The sequence below is a fragment of the Diaporthe amygdali genome, assembly GCF_026229845.1.
Source record: "Diaporthe amygdali strain CAA958 chromosome Unknown NODE_3_length_2959817_cov_65_330692, whole genome shotgun sequence".
Lineage (NCBI taxonomy): Eukaryota > Fungi > Ascomycota > Sordariomycetes > Diaporthales > Diaporthaceae > Diaporthe > Diaporthe amygdali.
Genome location: NW_026517023.1, coordinates 1,024,089 through 1,043,647, shown reverse-complemented (window position 1 = coordinate 1,043,647; position 19,559 = coordinate 1,024,089). Strand labels below are relative to the sequence as shown.

At 49.7% G+C, this 19,559-nt stretch overlaps 6 protein-coding genes across 6 annotated transcripts; 3 read left to right on the top strand and 3 right to left on the bottom strand.

Moving 5' to 3' along the window:
- Positions 1-860: 860 nt before the first annotated feature.
- On the bottom strand, positions 861-4,243 carry J7T55_002711 (uncharacterized protein; the record flags this gene model as incomplete). The annotated part of the gene is made up of 6 exons (XM_053137812.1): positions 861-1,359; positions 1,430-1,946; positions 2,020-3,120; positions 3,223-3,646; positions 3,722-3,926; positions 3,993-4,243. The coding sequence occupies 6 exons, from the start codon at positions 4,241-4,243 to the stop codon at positions 861-863; spliced, it is 2,997 nt and encodes a 998-aa protein (XP_052998580.1).
- A 579-nt stretch (positions 4,244-4,822) lies between these two features.
- Positions 4,823-7,081, top strand: J7T55_002710 (uncharacterized protein; the record flags this gene model as incomplete). Its single annotated transcript, XM_053137811.1, has 7 exons — positions 4,823-4,977; positions 5,046-5,342; positions 5,414-5,444; positions 5,534-5,738; positions 5,809-6,087; positions 6,152-6,214; positions 6,348-7,081. The coding sequence occupies 7 exons, from the start codon at positions 4,823-4,825 to the stop codon at positions 7,079-7,081; spliced, it is 1,764 nt and encodes a 587-aa protein (XP_052998579.1).
- A 1,055-nt stretch (positions 7,082-8,136) lies between these two features.
- J7T55_002709 (uncharacterized protein) lies at positions 8,137-9,935 on the top strand (the record flags this gene model as incomplete). Its single annotated transcript, XM_053137810.1, has 5 exons — positions 8,137-8,537; positions 8,600-8,814; positions 8,880-9,056; positions 9,115-9,510; positions 9,676-9,935. 5 exons carry the CDS (start codon positions 8,137-8,139, stop codon positions 9,933-9,935), a joined length of 1,449 nt encoding a protein of 482 aa, XP_052998578.1.
- A 1,008-nt stretch (positions 9,936-10,943) lies between these two features.
- Positions 10,944-11,515, bottom strand: J7T55_002708 (uncharacterized protein; the record flags this gene model as incomplete). Its single annotated transcript, XM_053137809.1, has 4 exons — positions 10,944-11,009; positions 11,151-11,176; positions 11,239-11,411; positions 11,472-11,515. The coding sequence occupies 4 exons, from the start codon at positions 11,513-11,515 to the stop codon at positions 10,944-10,946; spliced, it is 309 nt and encodes a 102-aa protein (XP_052998577.1).
- A 2,046-nt stretch (positions 11,516-13,561) lies between these two features.
- Positions 13,562-17,326, top strand: J7T55_002707 (quinate permease; the record flags this gene model as incomplete). Its single annotated transcript, XM_053137808.1, has 10 exons — positions 13,562-13,688; positions 13,762-14,086; positions 14,145-14,275; positions 14,335-14,653; positions 14,711-14,927; positions 14,979-15,261; positions 15,323-15,495; positions 16,023-16,037; positions 16,160-16,290; positions 16,378-17,326. 10 exons carry the CDS (start codon positions 13,562-13,564, stop codon positions 17,324-17,326), a joined length of 2,670 nt encoding a protein of 889 aa, XP_052998576.1.
- Positions 17,327-17,607: 281 nt separating this feature from the next.
- On the bottom strand, positions 17,608-19,366 carry J7T55_002706 (myo-inositol transporter; the record flags this gene model as incomplete). Its single annotated transcript, XM_053137807.1, has 5 exons — positions 17,608-18,275; positions 18,325-18,356; positions 18,473-18,762; positions 18,826-19,121; positions 19,177-19,366. The coding sequence occupies 5 exons, from the start codon at positions 19,364-19,366 to the stop codon at positions 17,608-17,610; spliced, it is 1,476 nt and encodes a 491-aa protein (XP_052998575.1).
- Between the last annotated feature and the right edge of the window lie 193 nt (positions 19,367-19,559).

Sequence of the window (19,559 nt, the reverse complement as noted above, 5' to 3'; positions counted from 1 at the left end):
AGAGCCTACTGCGATATCTTTGGCTTGTCCGTTTGGTAGTTCAGAATGGTAATGGGACCAGTATGTGCAGAGGGTGGTTAGTTCGATTGAAGATTTGATGAGACCTCTGTGATCGAAACTACGATTTTGATCGTATCCTAAGCGATGTGAAGCAAGCAAATCAATAGGTGGCATTAGGCATCTACTAATGCTCCCTCTCCAGATATCGGTTATCTGAGCCGAGGTGCGAGCCCCTATCTCCGAGCCCTGCACCGACCAATTGCCAGACTCCTGAAGGATTCAGCCCCATGCCTTTGCACCTGCAGTGCTGGGATTTGGATTAGGGAACAAATTGCGCCACGCACTGCTTGGGCTGTTGCGTTGCACAATTCGAATGAGAGCAATACTTAAGAAGAGATGCCTGCGTGAATTGCAGCTTAAATTCATTCGAGGCACTGGTTCGACTACACACCTGATTACGCTGTATGTGTGTATAGACGTGAAAACGATGCTTCTTAACAATAGCAAAACTGAGCTTGGGCGTTAAACCCCAGGTTTTCTAGCGACATCGCCTAAATTCAACATGAAGAGATGGCAAAGGCTCAACTTGTATTCTCTTCCCGTCTTCACGTTCCCTACTTAAGTTCGAATCCCCAGCTGAGACGAGAGGGTAAAGAATAATGATACCAGGACGCCATAAACAAAGTGAAGAAAGTACCAAAGGCAGTGAGAATTTTTCTTGTCACTCTGCAATCCTCCACATGCTCGTAATCAACCCGCAAGGTTCACCATTCTTGAAGCACGTGGTAGCATACTTCAACCGACTTGGAAATGAGCTGAAATGACTGTCTGATCCCCATGACCTCGTCCAGATGATGGCACTATTTCTTTTTGTTCTTCCCCATAAGGGCCTTGAACTTTAGGTATTCCTTGAAGTCAGCACTGCTAATCTCATCATCGCTCACATCCGCTCCAGCGTCCAAGTGAGCGATACCTCCTTCAGCCATAGGCTTAATGTTGACGTCCTCGTCATCCTTATCATCAGTCTCCGAGCCATCGCTGCTTTCACTCTCTGAGTCCGTCACAATGGGGGGTGGGGGTGCAGTGCGCGAAGAAGATACTTTAGGCAAGGGCTTCAACGATGAAGGCCGCTTGATATCGGCCTCCAGGTAGTGATCATTCCGCCATTGGTCCCTCATGGCAATTTCGTCGTCTCCGCCTTGGAGAGTCCTCTTAAGATAATGGTCGAATTCTTTCGACCCTTCGGCTACAGTCTCGAAATGTTGCCTTCCCAGCACAGGTATTGGCTGGCCGTCTTCCAAATGGGCGGCCTCGTGCTCCACAAGTGCGATGGCTGTCTGGCAGGCGTTCCGTATTTGCCTTATGGGTTTGTCAAAACAAATATCTGGGATGGCGAGAAAATAAGAAAATGTTTAGCAATAGTACTGACCTTCCATTCCAAGTATTGTACCCCTCCTTCTGAAGACGTCGGTAGTGGCGCGCCGCAAACCTCAGGATCGCCTTCTCCTTGATTTTGAAATGTGTGACTCCGATTCTTGTCTGCTCATCGCGAGCTCGCTGAAGGAAAACTCCATACAATTTCACAGTTGTTTCGAGATCGATTCGCGGATAATACAAACTCAACTGGATACGCGATTTGAACGCTGGATCGATGCCACCCACGCGGTTGGTTGTTAAAAACAGGATGCCGGCATAGTATTCTAGACTGCGGAGGAATACACTAGTGACAGCGTTGCGCCTGAGGTCAGTCTTGTTCCGTTTAGCAAGGAAGACGTCCGCTTCATCGAGCAGGAGGACGCAACCCCATTTGTAGGCCAGGCGGAAATTATGATGAAGGTTCTTTTCAACCTCCATGGCTGACTCTCCAATATCACCGCAGGTAATGGGAAACAGTGGCCTCTTGGTCTTGTCGGCCACGCACTCAGCCGTCGACGTCTTCCCAACTCCTGCGAATACATTAGCATATTTGAATGCCCCAGAAATAGAGTACAAAGGTGTCAAAAGTGGCGTGTGTCTCACCTGGTTCGCCGTGCAGCAGAATAATGAGTCCAGCTCCCTTCCCTTTCACCAAGTCCAGTGCAGGGCCGACCGAGCGAGGACCTTGTGTAGGACTTGTCCTCGCGTTCTCGCGGGTTTCTACAAGAGCCACTATGGTCTGCTTGTGACTGGAAGAGAACATAAGTTCGTCAAAATTGTTGTCAAAACGCACCTCGGAAAGGTCCCTAGTATTCAATGTGACCCACTGGCGACTGCGTAACACGAAAGCATGCACCCACTCTGGGAGCAATATAATATCCTCTTGCTTCAATTCTTCAGCTCTCCGAGGCCGGAGGAACCCACTGAGATCCGAGTCTGAAGGACTGATCCCAGAGTGCTTCATAGTCAAGTCTTTGAAGACAAAGTCTGATCCACAATGACCTTCGTTATGAGTCCCGTGGTGACAAAATGGCGGCATATGTGTCTCACGTTCGTCGATCTGGGTAAAGTCTTCAACTGAGACTCTGCTGCCGAGCTGCCAATCGGGCTCGTTATTGATAGCCAAGGTAACATCCACGATGACTTGAGTATCGAGTTGCTGAGGTGGCTCGTCTATTGTTCTGCCCCGAAACATGTGATGAGAGAACGGTAAACGCGTTAAGCTCAAGTATTTCTGCCCCTGGGTCTCGAGTTCGCGGTAACGAACTTCCCAATCTTGGTCGAACCTGAGCGGGAATATTTCCAGAGACGTGATAGGCCTGCGACCATGGTATTTCCGGATCAAGAACTTCTCCAATTTTGGCACGTACTCTGTCCCGTCGAAACATAAGCTGCAGCAATCCACCGCAAACCCGCCCACACCCATTAGTGGTTTTGCTTGAGTTTCATCGTCATATAGTATATTCCGTGTCAAAATTTCCCTCCCGCCGGTGAAGTTGACCACTCGAAAGGCCTGGGTCTTTTCATTGGGGCTGATGACCGTATCCCCGAGTTCAAATAGATGCCACAGGTCACCGTATTCGATTTCAGTCGCTGTGCCTTCTTTGATTGCTCTACGTAGATCGAAAGTGGGCTTGAGGTCCACGTCGAGAAACTCCTCAAGCAATTCCAGTTCCCGTAGTAGATCTTCGCGCCTGTATTCGACTGAAGCCGAAGCAAAGTGTCAGGACGGCAATGGAGCGAAACCCTCCCGGCCGGGCGGTGCGTGAAGGTTCACAATGACGAATTACGAAAGATAGTACTCACAATCTTCCACCAACCCGATCTCGGCCACTCCACCGCTCACATCTTCTCGTCGGGCTGGTTCTACGAAAGTATCGATGTTGTGAATGCTGGCCCGAATTTCCTTTTCGTAAGTGACTAAGAGCTTCCATGGTCTCAAAAGTATGGTCGCAGCACCTCCAGTTCGGACTCCCGACATGAGCGCGGTTCGACTATCACTGGGCCAGATGAATTGATTGGAAATTGTTTCCCCGCAGACTTTCTCGAGTGTCTTTATAAGTGGAGCGTATCGTATCCGCAGCCTTTCCGGTGTCTGTTGATGCGTCCGCTGGCAAATTCTGGTCGAGTGGCCGGCGTCATAGTGATCTGAACCAAGCATCGCTGATGTGCCATGCTCTGTGACAAGAACTTCCAGGGATGCTTTTTCGTGAAAAGGAATCTCCATTGACTGACGTGTCAGGGAGAATTCGCCATGTAAGGATCGCTTGATGGACCATTTATATACAGGAGCCTGCCGTCTCACCACGCTGAGCTGAAAGTCATCTGGTTTGTTGTGAAGTTCAGCTTCTAGTTTCCGAATCTGCTGTTCCATTTGCGTGATTCTCATCTCTGTGAAGGTCAAATGCAGAACCGCCTGTTTTGATCGTCGGCCCAGATCGCCGGTTTTCTTCTCGTCCTCAAGAAGTCGAAGGGATAAGCCGTCATACTGAGCGGTTTGGGCCTTATGTCTAGCAGTCAGCTATGTGTCCATAAGTATCGGACTACAAGATAGAGTGGTATTTCAAACTTTTAACTTGGCAGCAGACAAGTCCTCGCCTGGTCCATCCTCAACCGCACCCTTCAGCAAGTCCACGGCGGCGGCATCAACCATATCGACCGGAGTTGTATGTTGTGTCTCGTTAGAAGTTATTGCCAAGTCTCCAGGTACTAGATGACCAGTAGAGCTGATTTCGGGCCCGTAAAAGGGTGGATACGCGCACGGAGACGACGTCTGGTCAGGCTGCTCTGAGGCGTCTAACCCCATATCCGCGGCTTCAGGGTTCATTTGTGAAATGGTAACAACCTATGGATTGAGACTCGCCGAGGCTCTAAACTGTGGCACAATATGCTGACCAAGCCAGATGATGGGTTCTTTGGTCTCGATGCAAAATACAGTTGTTGTAATTCAGTCTCTGATTTCTGCTCTTGAATGTGGTTGCAGAGAGACTCTGACAAGGTAGGAGGAATATGGAGAGCCTCAGGACTAGCAAGGTGCTCATCAATGTCGACCCCATTTGCCGTGCTAGCCACATGCACGGGATTGAAGAGGTGTGGTATGACAACGCTGATCTATTGGTAAAAGACTCACCGAAATCTGCAAATATGCTGGTGCAGGCAAGCCTCCACATCCTGCGCAATTTATCCACATCCAGTTAGCACGGTCAGCATGACTGCAGATGCAGCTTACCAAAGCCCCCGAGGCAGTTACTTGTAGAATCGACGGGACAGAGTCGCCGGGCTGCTCGTCAGAGCGCGTCCTGGTTCGAAACAAGGCTTAATGGTTGATCGACAAAGTTGTTTGCGCAGCCCTGTGAAGACCAGGGAAATGGATTCGCAACAAGATTTTGAACGGCAAGACTTCATTATGCGCCGTCCTCGCGCACCTCCAACAAATGCAGCAGTATTCATGGAGACCAACGACCCTGTGCGTGGTACACTCGGTGGCCCGGCATCTGTATACATAGAAGGCCTCGGCCGCCTTGGGTCTACAGCGGAGGCCAGGACGCAGGATAAAATCAAGTTAGGTCATTCCTAGCACGTGAAGCTGTCCGTAACTTACAAAAGTGAGCCTAATGTAAAACTTCCAGTGTTGAAATGTGGAAGGAAGCCGACGAGGAGATCAACCAGCTTTTTGCTTTAATAGTCCAGGTCCGCGCGAAGATGGACAGAAAAAGCTCCAGCACCCAGCAGCAGCAAACAAGTCTAAACTTGCGACAGTGCACGTGGGAGCAAGTCATGGGAGAAGTTCAGTCATTGGCGACACGATGGTCAACGAGCCCCAAGAAATCGTCAAAGATGATGATATATCTGGAAAAACTCGGACAAAACTCAGATGCCTTCAAGTCCTGGCTCGAGCTGCTACCGGCAGGTGATTATGGTTCCAGGTATGTAAGTGCTAATTAGTTGCACATCTGGACTTGACTCGGACGTGAATTAACGCTAACTTCACACTCAGCATATGTGGTATTTTTACAATTGCGGTCGGGGTGCGTTACAGTCTCACACGCATTTTCTTCGACGGCGGGGTTTCAATGGCTCTGGTAAACAAGACGGAGAAATGACTGACCTTATTCAGGCTGCTGGTGCCTTCTCAAAGGTTGAAGCCATCATCCTCGAAACATTAGCTGAAATTCCTGAGGTACTGGATGACGCCAAACGTTACATCGAGATATACGGCAAATATCGAGACCAGCTTCTAGAGAAAAAGACCTTCGAGCTCTACATGTCAATCCTCACGGCCTTGAAGCACGTCATGCAATTTTTTGTGGACAGCTCATGGAGTAGGTCCAATACAGCACTCCTGTGACCAGTTCACGTCAAGGCATAAGTGCTCAACAACATTGTTTACAGGCAAGGTCTACCAGCCAATTCTCAAGCAGTCATCCTACAAGAGCGAGCTGCTCGAGAGCTGCAAGGACATCAAATTACGAGCAAGTCGCGTCAAGAACGAGGCCAACATCTGCATGCAGAGACGCATAGTCGAACTGAATCAGGCAATCCACCTTCAACACGATGTTCTGGGTGAATCGAGCGGAAAGATGGACCAGACTCTCGCTATTTTGAAGAATCTGTACTATAAACTTTTTCTCAGCTCAGAAGCTCGATTCCTCCCCATTTTTGGACAGCAAGGTAAGTTTTGCCTATATTATCTCAACTCTGGGGAGCAGATAAGACCTAAGATGGGCGTTTTCAGATTACATCGTTCAAGACATACAAGCAACCAAAAACAAGAAGCCAGTGGAAGACAACCGTGAACGTAAGTGAGGTTTCTTTTTTCCTTTCAAGTAGGCTCCGTTCGACATGACTGAGACCCAACTACCAAGGTGACTTGGAACGAGCGAAAGGCTTGCTCGACATACTTAGATTTAACCCTGATGTTGTCCTGACAGACACCGAGATGTGTCTGCGCCTTGGAGCCGCACTGGATGAGGCAGGCAGAGCCAGAGCGGCCGCCCTCGTCGATAACCTCACATTCAAAAATTTCATGACAGAAACTGCATCATCCAGTGCCCTTCTCATCAATGGAAATGAAGACCTATCTAGCGCAGAAGGCGTCTCGCCTCTCAGCCTCGTGGCAGCCAGACTTGCCCAGATATCTGAGCAAAATGAGACCACCCAGGGTCTTACCCTGAGATATTTCTGTGCCGAGCACAGCCACTACGGCAGGGAGCATCAAAATCTGTCCCCGGCAGCGACCATGATGGCCAGTCTCACAGGCCAGCTCGTCAGCCACATGTTGAGCCGATCCGTTGCGGTCGATCTCTCCTTTTTAGAACCAGAGAATTGGGCCGTGCTGGAAGAAAACAACCTCAAGGTGATTTGCACCGTCTTCTTCGAGCTTGTGAAGCAGCTCCCGCCGAATACAATTCTTCTCTGCATCCTCGACGAGGTCGGATTGTACGAGACAGGTGTGCCAAAGCGCGATGCGGATACAGTTGTCAGGAGATTGGTCCGACTCGTAGAGGCGTCTGATGAGATTGTTTTCAAGCTTTTGGTCACTTGTCGAGGGCGAGCTTTGGGCATCGGCCAGTATTTTACCCGGCATACGCTCGATCTCGATGAAGAGGTCGAAGCAGATGACTCTTCAACGTGGAAAATTGCCAGCATAGGATCAAAAACATGATCTTCAAGCTCGAGAATTCACAATTTCGTATGACATGGACAATGGAGGAGGAGAGAACGATGTGTGTTCCCATATAACAGGCTTCTCTTTTTTTGTTAGATAAGGAAGGAGGTCCCATCAACGGAGCGATAGTGGAACTATTTGCTATGCTTTTCCACAGTGCTGCGAGCGTCTTGCCGCCGATACTACGCGTACGCTTGCCGCAGCGTGCCACCAACAGTGCTCCAAGCTACGATGACACAAAGGCACAAAGGCCAGCCTGGAGGTGGAGAGGTAATTGTAAGCATGCCCGAAAATATTGCAATTGCTCCAACCAGAGTAATGGCAAAGCCGTCAAAGGCTCGGAACTGTTCAGGTGCTCCAAGCTGGCCAGACCTGGCAAAGAATTTTTGGCGATACGGGTACTCATTCAGGAGCGGCCGGTACGTTACACACCAGGCAACGCCGTAGATGGTTTCCAGCATACTTGATAAAGTGTTTAAAAAGGAGGCAGGAAGAGCTGCGATTTTCAAACGCTGTCTGTTAAAAAAAAGAAAAGAAAAAAAAAACCGTCTACCATTCAGTGACAGGATTTTTGGGAATGTGAATGAACATGCGATTTGGCGACGTTGTGAGGGAATTGATCTCGGAAATCGATTTCACACTTCGCTTCAGCTCTTTCAGATAAATCCTTGGTGATAATCGACATACTGTAGTCTATCAGTAAATCAAGTCTTAGCAGGGTTTTCTGCAATGTCTTTTTTGGCCAATCTTGTTTGATTGATCAAAGCAACCCTAGATGAAGCTAAGCTCATTTCTGCCCCGCGAGCTGGTAATCTTGGGGTGTAAGCAGGAGAATGTGGTATAGAGCTGCAATGCGCGATTGCAGCCCGGCGATGGCGCGATAAGCGGGACACCCGAGGTCCCACCGTAGTCAGTCACTGGGATGGCTCTTTTGTCATTATGTCTCGGCATTTCGTGACGTCTTTGCCTCTGCCTCTTCCATACTTTATCCACTGGATACCGCCGAAAAAATCAACAGATGCCTCAGTGAACGTCAATCTTCACGTTTCACGATGGCTTTGTCCGGACTCAAGACGGCGATCTGGGGACCTCCCTCACTCGAGCGGTCCCTGCTCATCAAGCTGGACAGCACGGTCCTCATCTACTTCTCGCTCATCTGGTTCCTGTTCGGAATCAACCGCGCCAGCTACAGCACTGCGTACATAAGCGGAATGAAGGAGGATGTTGGGTTTCAGGGCAAGGATTTCAACTACATGTCCACGATTTATCTGGTCTGCTACGCGGTTATGCAGATGCCTTCGACCGCGGCTTTAACAATCATACGGCCGAAATATGTCTTCGTTTTGGCAAATACAGTGTGGAGTGTCTTGACTCTCATAACTTTCCGGGTGGACCATGTGTGGCAAGTCTTCGTGCTCAACGGATTTGAGGGAGCCTTTTCAGCTATCGCATAGTATGTTGCCCTGTGTATTGAGTTATCCCGTAAGGAAACTGATGGACACTGACCTTGTGCAGCGTCGGGGCGCACTTCATTTATGGCTCCTGGTATAAGCAGTCCGAACTTGGGACCCGGGCCGCCGTCTTCTGTGGCTTTGGCAACCTTGGTAATATGGCAGGCGGATGGATCCAAGCAGCCTTGCTTGGATCGCTTAGTGGTAAAGGTTCATTGCCTCCTTGGCGGTGGATGTTTATCGTAGTCTCTATAATGACAATCCCCTTCGCGCTGTTTGGTGAGTGAACACCCGGCCACTCGTGGCTCGACACCCACCTGTACTGATATTGACTATCCATTTAGGTTGGATCGCCATTCCTGATCTGCCACACCACAAGTCAGCACGCTTCCTGACTGAAGAGGAAAAAGACTTCGCAATTCGGCGCCTTGGAGAGTCTCGAAAGACTGCATGGGATCTGACAGTTTTTCGCCGCGTGCTCCTGAGCTGGCAATTCTGGCTGCTTCCTACTGTGTTCATGCGTGAGTCATCCGAGTAAACCAGGCAGCACAACAATCACACTAAAGTCACCTATCGCAGTCTACTCTCTATGCGTGCAGTCACTGAGCAACAACGTCATGCAGCTCTGGATGGCCTCGCGGGGGTATAGTGTCATCGATCAAAACAACTACCCCACTGGCAAATACGCAGTGGCTATCGTTGCGACATTGATCTATACCGCCATCTCTGACCGCATAAAATCTCGCTGGGAATGCTCCCTGGCCATCGGTGTGACCTTCGTCATTGGCAGTGCGATACTCGTTGCTCACCCCGCTAATGATGCTGGATATTTCTTCGCCTTCTACCTGCTTGGTTCGACATACGCGCCGCAGGCGCTATGGTATACATGGATGGCAGATTTGACAGCACAAGACGTGCAGCTGAGAGCCATAACAACTGGTTTCATGAACTCTTTTGATTTTGCTTTTGTGAGCTGTAAGTGTTCTTGCAAAGATGTCTTTTTCCCCTTCACAAGTCACTAGTAGCTCCAGGAGGGATTTTCGCCGTTCAAGAAACGGTCAGATAGAAATAGTCCTCCAGCCGCTGTTGTCTCTTGTCTTACTACGCATTCCAGATCAATACATACTAACAACTACTTAGGGTGGCCCATCGTTTTCTACCCAGTCACCGATGCCCCGGGCTACGAGAAGGGATTCATCTCCAGCCTTGTAACTGGAGCAATAACAATTCCGATCATATTGTTGATTGCGTGGTTGGAAAAGAGAGGGAGAGCCAAGGGTGAGATTGGGAGGGTCTTCCAAGAGGCTGAAAACGGACCGCCGTCCGACGACGAGACTACTCCAGTAAACGGAACGAAAGACAATACTTTGTCTCATTCACTCCCTGTTCCTCCAACATAGGCCCTCGAATCTGGAACGACTGGGCTGAAATTGAGGCCGAGTATTCGTCAGAATATTCTTCTCCATGTGGTTCTACTCCATGTGGTTCTTCACATCTAGAGTTTAGATGCATAGCCAGCACGACGAAACCGTCAATACCTTACGATATCACCATGGCCTCCAAAGATGATGATAGTCTGGTGGATGATGATTCAGCCGAGGCGCGACATCAGGCCAATCGTAAACGTCATAATTCAGAAGGGGAGGGCGGCAGGCGGCACTGGGTAAGAGGGGGTTCATTTTAGAGCTTATAGCGAAGGACTCATGTAGTCAGGTTCAGTAGATTGATCCGTGTGGTTCGTCATAGAGGCTCTTAATAGCTGAGTAGCGAAACGGAGCATAGAAATTCGTTCGGCCTTCGAGCACACAGCTGCCCTCTTACCTACCGGTTTCAAATGTTTCCATCCCTTTGTCACTGTAATTAGTACTGCAGGATTTGCAGATTGTTTTTCTGAGAAAAGGAAATCTCTTCCTCTTGTCAAAAGGACGTGTTGTCACCAGTACGACGGTGTATGCGTGTACTGTTGAAAAGAGGAAGCCTCGTGTGCTTCCGGATGTGGGACGACCACTTCATATTTTCAATTTCACTGGTGCTCTCATACGCCTGGGAAGGCTTTCATTCATGTTGAGTGAAACCAAGCATCACAACCGGGTAGGAAGCGGCGCAATAACTTGGGTAACAAGATCGTTTTTGAAGTCCACCTTACTCAACATTAGCTGAGAGGCTGCCTATTGTACTTTCATGGAAACTATTTATTCCTTGGTTTCCATTATCTTAGTTAGATATAAATGGCTTTGAGTACATTCTCAGGGATTTTCAAGCCCGGCCGCGATGACAGCGTGATCATCTGGCCACTTCGGCAACCAGTATGAGACACAGAGTATTGCCAGCTCCGAAGTCTTCGCATTGTCCCAGAAATGAATCACCCAATATTACGGACCATGGCAAAATTGTAAATTGCCACGGACCTAGATACCGGAAGGAATCAGGGTTGGGCAGGTGGTGGGTGTAATCGTCGTTATACCCCAAGCCGTCTAGAAATAGAGGTCAGCGAGCCTCATCTTGGCTGATTGCAGCTCATGAGCTGTCACTTGAGGGCGTGATTCTTACCGTGCATTGGACACAATTGGTCGTCGTGGGACAGACCGTCGTAGTGACTGGTTGAACAGTCATACTCGGGCATCCGCAGGCCAGTTCAAGACTATCTACATTGGGTCAGTTGATCCCCTCATAGGAGCCACGGCAGTGAAATGGGAAACTGACTGTCCCACCAGCAGTTGTCGGCATAAGTACTGCAAGGCGTCTCGCAGCCGGTCGTGGCCGTGATGGTCTGCGTAGGCTTGAAGGTACAGGACGTAGGCAGCCCGACGGTTATGGTTGTCAGAGTGACTTGAGGGTCATTGACTTGCTCCTGGGGCAAAGCTGCCGCAATGGAGCTTCATGGGGCACAGTTAGTGGCCTGCATCCGTGAGGACGGAGATGAGAGCTGATTATACCTGAGTAGCAGGACAGCGAACGACTTGGAGGTCTGCATGATCATGATATCTAAGTGTTCGACTTGAGTGGCAGGGTGACAGAGTGGGTTCGGCTTGGTTCAGTGCGGCAGATCAGCTTGGTAGTCTTGATGGAGAACAACAACCTCAAACCGGTAGGCTGGGAGCAGATTGAATTCAACTATATGTACTATTGCCGTACTTTTAGGCCCCAATGATGGTCCCAATGAATTTCGCGTTCCTGACAGTTCACAGAGTCTTAGGTTGATTTACCCGGCTCCAGCTAATCGAGTCCGAGCATATGATGCCAAGCCATGTCAGGCTGAACAGGAAGTGAGATGGAAGATGACTGCAGCATTGAATACGGGTTTTACAAGGTACAGTGACGCATCCGTGTATATCCGCCCTCCGAAGAGGGAATGGCTGCATTGTCAGGCAGCCCAATGTTCACGGCCGAAAGAAGAAGGCCTGGGTAGGAGTTGCAAGAGTGGTTGCGCTGCGTGTTCAAGGATTCAAGCTACGGATTCCAGTACGCAAAATATGACCTGATTTGTGCCGGCGCGCCTTGAGCTGTCGAGACCTCTCGAACGTACACATGGCTGATTAAAGACTAACGGGAGTTACTGCCGAGAATGCGAACGGGAGTCGGACTCCTTCCTCACTGGGACTTTTAGCCCAGCGTCTCCTGATGCTTGTCTTTGGACCTCGTCAGCATTGCTATACTTCAACAGCAGGTCAAACTTCACTTTGCGATGCGCTGCTGGTCTGTAAGCTCGAATAACGTGTATGCAACTAGTTATTGATTTAAGGAATGAAGAATTCGAAACGAATTTCAAACAGTGACTCTCTTTATCCTGCCCAATAGTTTGAGCTCAAGTTCCGCTCGTATTACTGCAGGAGCCCAATGGGGTCACGGACGGGCCCGTAAATGCAGTGTCAGCATACACGCAGCTTAAAGGCTGACAGACAGCCCATTCGGGGCGCCCTTCCGATGGCAGGGTGTTGCGAGAGGATGAATGTGTAAGAAAATGAATGCTTGCTGCGAATAGCTTGCCTCGCTGTCACCCAGGAATCGTCGAGTCTCTGTCAAAATACTGCGATTTGTAGCTGCATTTAGCACTTGAAAGAATTTCTTACCAAGTAACCACACAGACAGTCTTTTGAGAATCCAATACAGATTTTCCCTCATCAAAGAGCTACGTTGCATCGTATGACTGAAGGCACGTGGAACGATGAAAAGTGAAGGACCGTGAATAAATGTACAGTAAGCCCCTACACCATCCGCAATAATCCGTCTATATGCATCAAATTATGATTCCTTTCATGGCCTAGCACGTCCATGAAGAGAAGACTACGACTCCCCTTCACGAGACCTAAAGCGCGTGCTCAACGCCGGGTGTGCCTCCACTGCTCCGTCTTTTTTTTCGCTCAGAGAGAATCAACAAACTGAGAAAGATAGATTCTGCGAGCGTCTTTAGTCAAAACAAACAATGAATATGCCGTGCGGGGATAGCAGCCATCACGGGTAATCTAACCAACCCTAGAGTTCCAGCCGTCTAGGCATTCGAGGTTTGCTGAGGAGGAGCCTGAGTGCCAAGTTCGCCAACTCTACGCAACTTACACACACTAGCGTTGTGTTCTAGGACCGTCCCAAACGATTCGCTCCATGGCTCTGATTCTCTGGTCACGCGTATACAATTGGCCCACTCGCGTTACTACCACCTCATCTGCTTTAGAAGCTTCTCATACATCCCACCCCGCGGGGAAAGTGCTGTGATACGCGCAACTTCTACTTAGCTTCTTGGGGTCAAGCTTGGTAACGCCTTGGCCATTACTCGATCAACGTTCCAGATGTATGGCCGGCAATGGTATAAGGCACGGCGCGAAGGATGGCGATCTATTCAAGTTTATAAGGCGCACTCGCAGGCCTCTTCGCAGAAATTTGCGTGTCTTTGCAACTCGCGGCCAGTATGTACTGCAGATCGCAAAGCCGGGCTGTGTTTTCACAAGTTAGTCTAAAGCGCAGAAGTGGAATATCATATTCAATACAGTCTTCTATCTTCTATAACTTGTGACTCTGTCCCAAAGATATCATGGTGCATTCAAAAAATCCCTCAATCTCTGAGCGGACGGTCGAGCGGATTCCCGAGCCGCGGGAGACAAGAAACTGGAAGGTCAACATTTACTGTATCGGAGTCTGTTTCGGCGCTCTTGCTCTTGGTAGGTCATTCGCTATTTTCTAACATGTCTTTTCGATTCAGCATACGAACCAGCATCTTACAGTAAGAGACAGGTTACGATGTCTCTGTCATGGGCGGGACATTGATCCTCCCCTCTTTCGAACGTGATTTTGGCCTAAGGGGCAAAAGTCAAAGAGAACTCGATGACCTTACCTCCAACATTGTCTCGTGCTTCCAAGCAGGAATGTTTTTCGGCGCACTGGGTTCCCACTTCATCTCAGAACGGTGGGGCCGCAAAAGATGTATATTCTACGCTACCATCGTCTTCATGTGCGGAGCTTCTATGCAAACTGCCTCTCACGGAATTGTCGGCCTGATCATGGCTGGCAGAGCCATTGCAGGCATTGGTATCGGTGCAACTGCTCCTGTCATTCCTGTGTAAGTCTCATACTGTGTATGTTGGTAGAAAATCTTCATTGACTCTGTGGTGCTTCAGTTATATTGCCGAAGTCGCTCCACCCTCCATTCGCGGCCGATTGGTTGGTTTCTATGAAATCGGCTCGCAAGGTGCACAGATGTGCGGTTTTTGGGTCAATTATGCTGTCAACAGGACTATAAGCTCGAGTAGTAAGTTCACCATGTTAAGCTACTTCCAGCTGCCAATGCATTCAGCTGAGACCTTGCAGCTCCAGCTCAATGGCAGGTCCCGCTGGGTCTTCAACTCTTCCCCGCCGTCATCGTACTTGCAGTCGTGCCCTTCTGTCCCGAATCGCCACGTTGGTTGGCTAAGAAGGACTGCTGGGAAAAAGCCGAAAATATAATTTGTGACCTTCGTCAGCTATCCTCCAGCCACCCCTATGTTATGAACGAGATGAGTGAAATTCGTGCCGAAGTCGAGTTTGAGGCACACATTGCCGGATTGAATCCAGGGACTTGGCTTCAATTCAAAGAGTTGTTCAAGAAGGGTATACGCAACCGTGTTGGTATCGGTTTGTGCCTGATGATGTATGGCCCTCCTCAACCTTGATACCAAACCACCCCTTTTTGTTGACTTCTGAATAGGTGTCAAAACATGACGGGTGTCAACATCATTACATACTATTCGCCCCGAATCTTTGCTACTCTTGGAATTGCTAGCACCGACCTCAAGCTCTTTGCGACTGGGTTCTATGGTGTGGCCAAAACCCTCGGCATGATTATTTTCTCCTTCTATGTCGCCGACTATCTCGGTAGACGCAAGGGACTCCTCTGGGGCTCTGCTCTGGGCTGCATTCCTATGGTAAATGCTCTTTCAAGACAATCGTATATCCACCACCCTAATTTGCTGCAGCTCTATCTCGGAGGCTATGTCATGAAGAATGACCCTGAGGCGGCAGCAAAAGCCGGACTGACTCAGATGTCAGGCTGGGGATACCTGGCCATCGTTTGCGTTTACCTCTATGGTGTCATTTATTGTGCCACTTGGCAGGGAATCACTTGGCTCTACGCTTCTGAGATCTATCCACTCTACATACGATCTCTATGCATGGCTCTAACCATTGCCGACGAGCGGATTTGGTCTTACGTTGTTTCCCGGTCGACTCCTTACATGATATCGGATATTGGATACGGAAGTAAGTAACATTTAAATTCATAGTAGACTTGTGAGAACTCTTACTCATCTAGTCTCAACAGCTTACTTTTTCTTCGGCGCTCTCATGGCGTGCATGGGAGTCTGGGCCTGGTGGTGCATTCGCGAGACAAAAGGTGTCCCGATCGAAGAGATGGACGCGCTCTTCGGCGCGCCTGGTGCGAGAGCTCTTAACCGCTCCTCGAAAGACCCTGAAGATCAGCTTGAAGACGAGAAGGTTAGCGCTGTGGAGGTTGAAGATGTGCACAATGCGCCGAGGTAGAGGGGAAACAGATCGAAGAATGTATCGAGTATTGGAGGCGAGGGCAGAAGCCAGTAACAATTTGAATTAGGCTGGGAATGGAAGACTGCATGTACTCCAATATCATTGTCATCACTTTGTCACGCAAGATCAATTACCTATGTACAACCAGCAGGGGCAAACTTTTAAGTTTTGTAGAAATTAGTGACCACATCCAACCCATGGGTCCTGTTCGCTGATATTCAGACAAGATCCACAGTTCCACTCTATTGGTTCCTGGGTATTCCCGATTTAGTCGATTTCGAGTCATAATAGATTCACAACAATTTCCTGCCCTTCTTTCCACTCCGTAGAATTATATTTATTACCCTTCCATTTCTCTTGTCCAGAGTATGTGAAAGTGGACGTTGTATTTTGTGACGATGGCCTTGGGAGCAATGGCGTCGGATATGTCCAATTATACCTTTGCTGCGGCTTACAATCATACTAACTTTTTCGAGAAGTTTGGATTCTTCGAAGTGAGTGAATTTTTGGGTTGCGATCCGGGCTGTCTCGGCGCTATCGGCGCTGCCGGTGCTGCCGTGTGTTGAATTATACGTGACGGGGTGGTGATGTTAATTCAGAACATTACGCACAATAGAGCAAACTCGACACTGGTTCCATCTACGATGTAGACCCCACAGGAGGGTACGTTCAGTATCAGAATCGCACCGTGGCGGAGGATTTGGGATTAGTTGCTGTCCAAGAAACGCAGGTGTATGTCGGTGTTGAGTGAGTGGATGTAATTTCTGACGAGCCATGCTCAACTCCTGTACGCCCACTTTGCAGCGGCCAGTTGCTGACTTCCAATTCTAACAGTACGGAGAACACATATGACCCTGAATCATATGGACGCAAATCGGTCAGGTTGCAGAGTTGGGACGCGTTCAACCATGGTCTGTTCGTCGCGAATTTCACTCACCTGCCCATGCCAACATGTGGCGCATGGCCAGCCTTCTGGACATTTGGCTGGCCCTGGCCGGACCTTGGTGAATTCGACATCATGGAAAATTGGAATTCGCGTGACTTCAATCGCAACACTGCCATGATCAACGGCAGCCAAGCGACTTGTGGTATCAAGGCTACCGACATGTCCAGCGAGATCGAGTCATACAACTGCGACGCCCATGCGCCGGGACAATACTGGTATCAAGGATGCTCGAGCAATAACTACAATGACACGGCTTTCGGGTCTCAGGAGGGAGGAGTCTACGTGCTTGAGTGGACTGGCGGCCACGCCAAGGTCTGGAGTTGGTCACACGCTGAGGTGCCGCACGATTTGATTGAAGGCCGGCCGAGTCCGACAGCCTGGGGGGTTCCATCTTACGCCATTGTCGGCTGCGATATGGACAAGGGCTGGAGAGACCAGAGAATTGTGCTAAATATTGGGTTTTGCGGCGTGGCGGGCCAGGACGGAACCCAGCCTTACACCAAGAACCATTGGGCACAGTGTGCGGCATCGACTGGATACGGATCTTGCACATCTTACGTCGCGAAGAATCCAGGTGATTTTGCGAATTCCTACTTCTTGGTCAAGGACATCGTTGTGTATCGAGATGCTTCGGTGGATGCAGGGATTGTTTCGGAGAACCATTATGGTCGCCCTACTATGCCCGCCCCAACTTCAACTGCACTTGATTCTACCGGGACTGCGCGTACCACCCAAGCCGCAGACAGCTCTGGCACAGGTCCAAAACACGTTAGCAAAGCCACATTCTTCATAGAATCTATTTTTACCGTTTTCGTTATTGCATTCACCTTGGGTTAGACTTGATTGGGTTAAAGGGAAGCCAATATAATCAGAGGATGGCTGTCATACGTCCTTCAAACTAACGCGGTCTCGGTTACCGCTGAACTGTATACATCACTTCTCACGTTCGGACTTAGTGGTATTGTTCTAGCACTTTTCAAACAGTAATCGCCAATATAACTCCTGGTGCCGTTTAAGCTTGTGTTTCCTACTACCGAGTGCTAATATGACACAGATTGAGGTGAGAACATTCAATGTTTGGTCCAAAGGACGTACAAAGATATCATATTTCAAAGTAACTAGGCCAAACCAGCTTGGCGCTTTGCTTTCTGCTCTTTCTGCAATCTCGCGGCTGCCTTGACACCAAAATCATGCTCGAATATCTGCCTGACATCCTCCAATGGCAGACCCTTCACCTCGGGGTACAAGAAAACGACGAAAACCCAGCCAAAGAAGCAGATCGCCGCGTAGAAGCCGAAAGCACCGCTTGGAGTCCACGCCTTCATCATCGACAGAAACGTCGACGCAATGATGATGTTGCAGCCCCAGCAGGTCACAGTGTTCATCATCGTGCCCAGGGCACGCACCTCGAGCGGCAGGAGCTCGGTGCCCACCCAGCCGATGGTGGCCACGCCGCTGGCGAAGAAGGCCACGTAGAAGATGATGGTGACGAGCACCAGGATGCCGGCCCAGTTCACGGTGTCTGACTCGAGGACCAGGTCGCGAGAAATGGGTATCCAGTGGAACGCGACGGCGGCGACGACCATGCTTAGTGCCATTCCTAGAACCGTGATGAGGAGGATCTTGCGCCTCCCTAGGCGGTCGATGAACAACATATTAACCAGTGTGAATATCATGTTGGTGCCGCCGACGACGATCGATACTGCGGTAGCTTTCTTGAAGCCGACGAGGGAGAACAGCGTCGCGGAGTAGTACATCAGAGTATTAAAGCCGCCGAGTTGGGAGACTGAGGATACGTTAGTCTGGTATGCTTGAGGCAGGCAATGTTAACTTACTTGCCATCACCGCACAGGCAGTGATCAACGCCCTGAGATTCGATGGCACACAATGCAGCTGCTTGAATTGCCACCAGAGTGACTTATCACCGACTGCTTGTGCCTCCACCTGGATCGTCCATGCCATGTACTCCACCTTGGATCTTACTTGTTCCTCTGTAGCCTCGGGATAGACGCGCCTAATGCACTCTGTGGCCTCAGCGACCCTGTCATGGCAAGTAATTGCCGGGGTGACTCGGGACATCTCGGCAGGAGGGCAGCGAGGATTATAGGAGGTATACCGCCCGCAGCCACCATATATCGCCAGCCATGGGGAACCTCAGTGAACGCGGCGCCGAGGGCGTATGAAATCAATTGACCAAAGGTCACGCTTAGGTTGTCAAGTGCTATCATTCGCCCGCGATGTGGTGCTGGAGCAAGTTCACCGATGTATAAAGGCTGGAAAAGAACGTATTAGCTTCATTTGAAAGTGCCAGGTGCAGGTTTTCGGTGGCCCCTTACAATGATCATAGCTGCCGAGCCGACTCCAAGGCCAACAATAAACCGTCCGACAGCCATCTGCGCGACGGTAAAGGAGGCAGCCTGGATTACGGAGCCGATCAAGAACAACACGCAGCCGGCATATATGCCAAATTTCCGCCCGTATTTGTCTGCCGGGAGACCTGCGATCAGAGCGCCGACCAAGGCTCCGCCGGATGTCAAGGAAGTGACCATCTCTTGCTCGCTCGAGGACAGCTCGTGGCCCAGATCGCTTCCGAGTGTGACCAACACAGCTGAAATGACGCCCGTGTCATAGCCTGTGCGCTTAACGTCAGTGAGGTAGATAGGTAACACCACCGAATGGGGACCAACCGAAGAGGAACCCGCCCGTTGCTACAGTAAAGGTGATGAGCCAAACGGCTCTTGAGACCTTGGTGCTCTCGATAGAATCGTTGTAGTTGGCTATTTTGTCGATTTTGTCGATGTGTGACACTGCACCTTCGTATTCTTCTATATCCTTGACATCTTCTGCATGCTTTGCGTCCGACTTTTGAGTCTCCATGGCCACAATAGGTAGAGAGCCTGTTGAAGGATATTGTATTCACCGGAGTGTGAGTCCTCTTCGTCGTAAAGACCAAATACAAGCGTGTACTTCAAGTTGAACACATCACATAGAGAAAATCATTAACATTAAAATATTCCAGGGGGCCCCCTTATAAGCCATTTCCAGAACAATGCTTTATACATCTTGACGA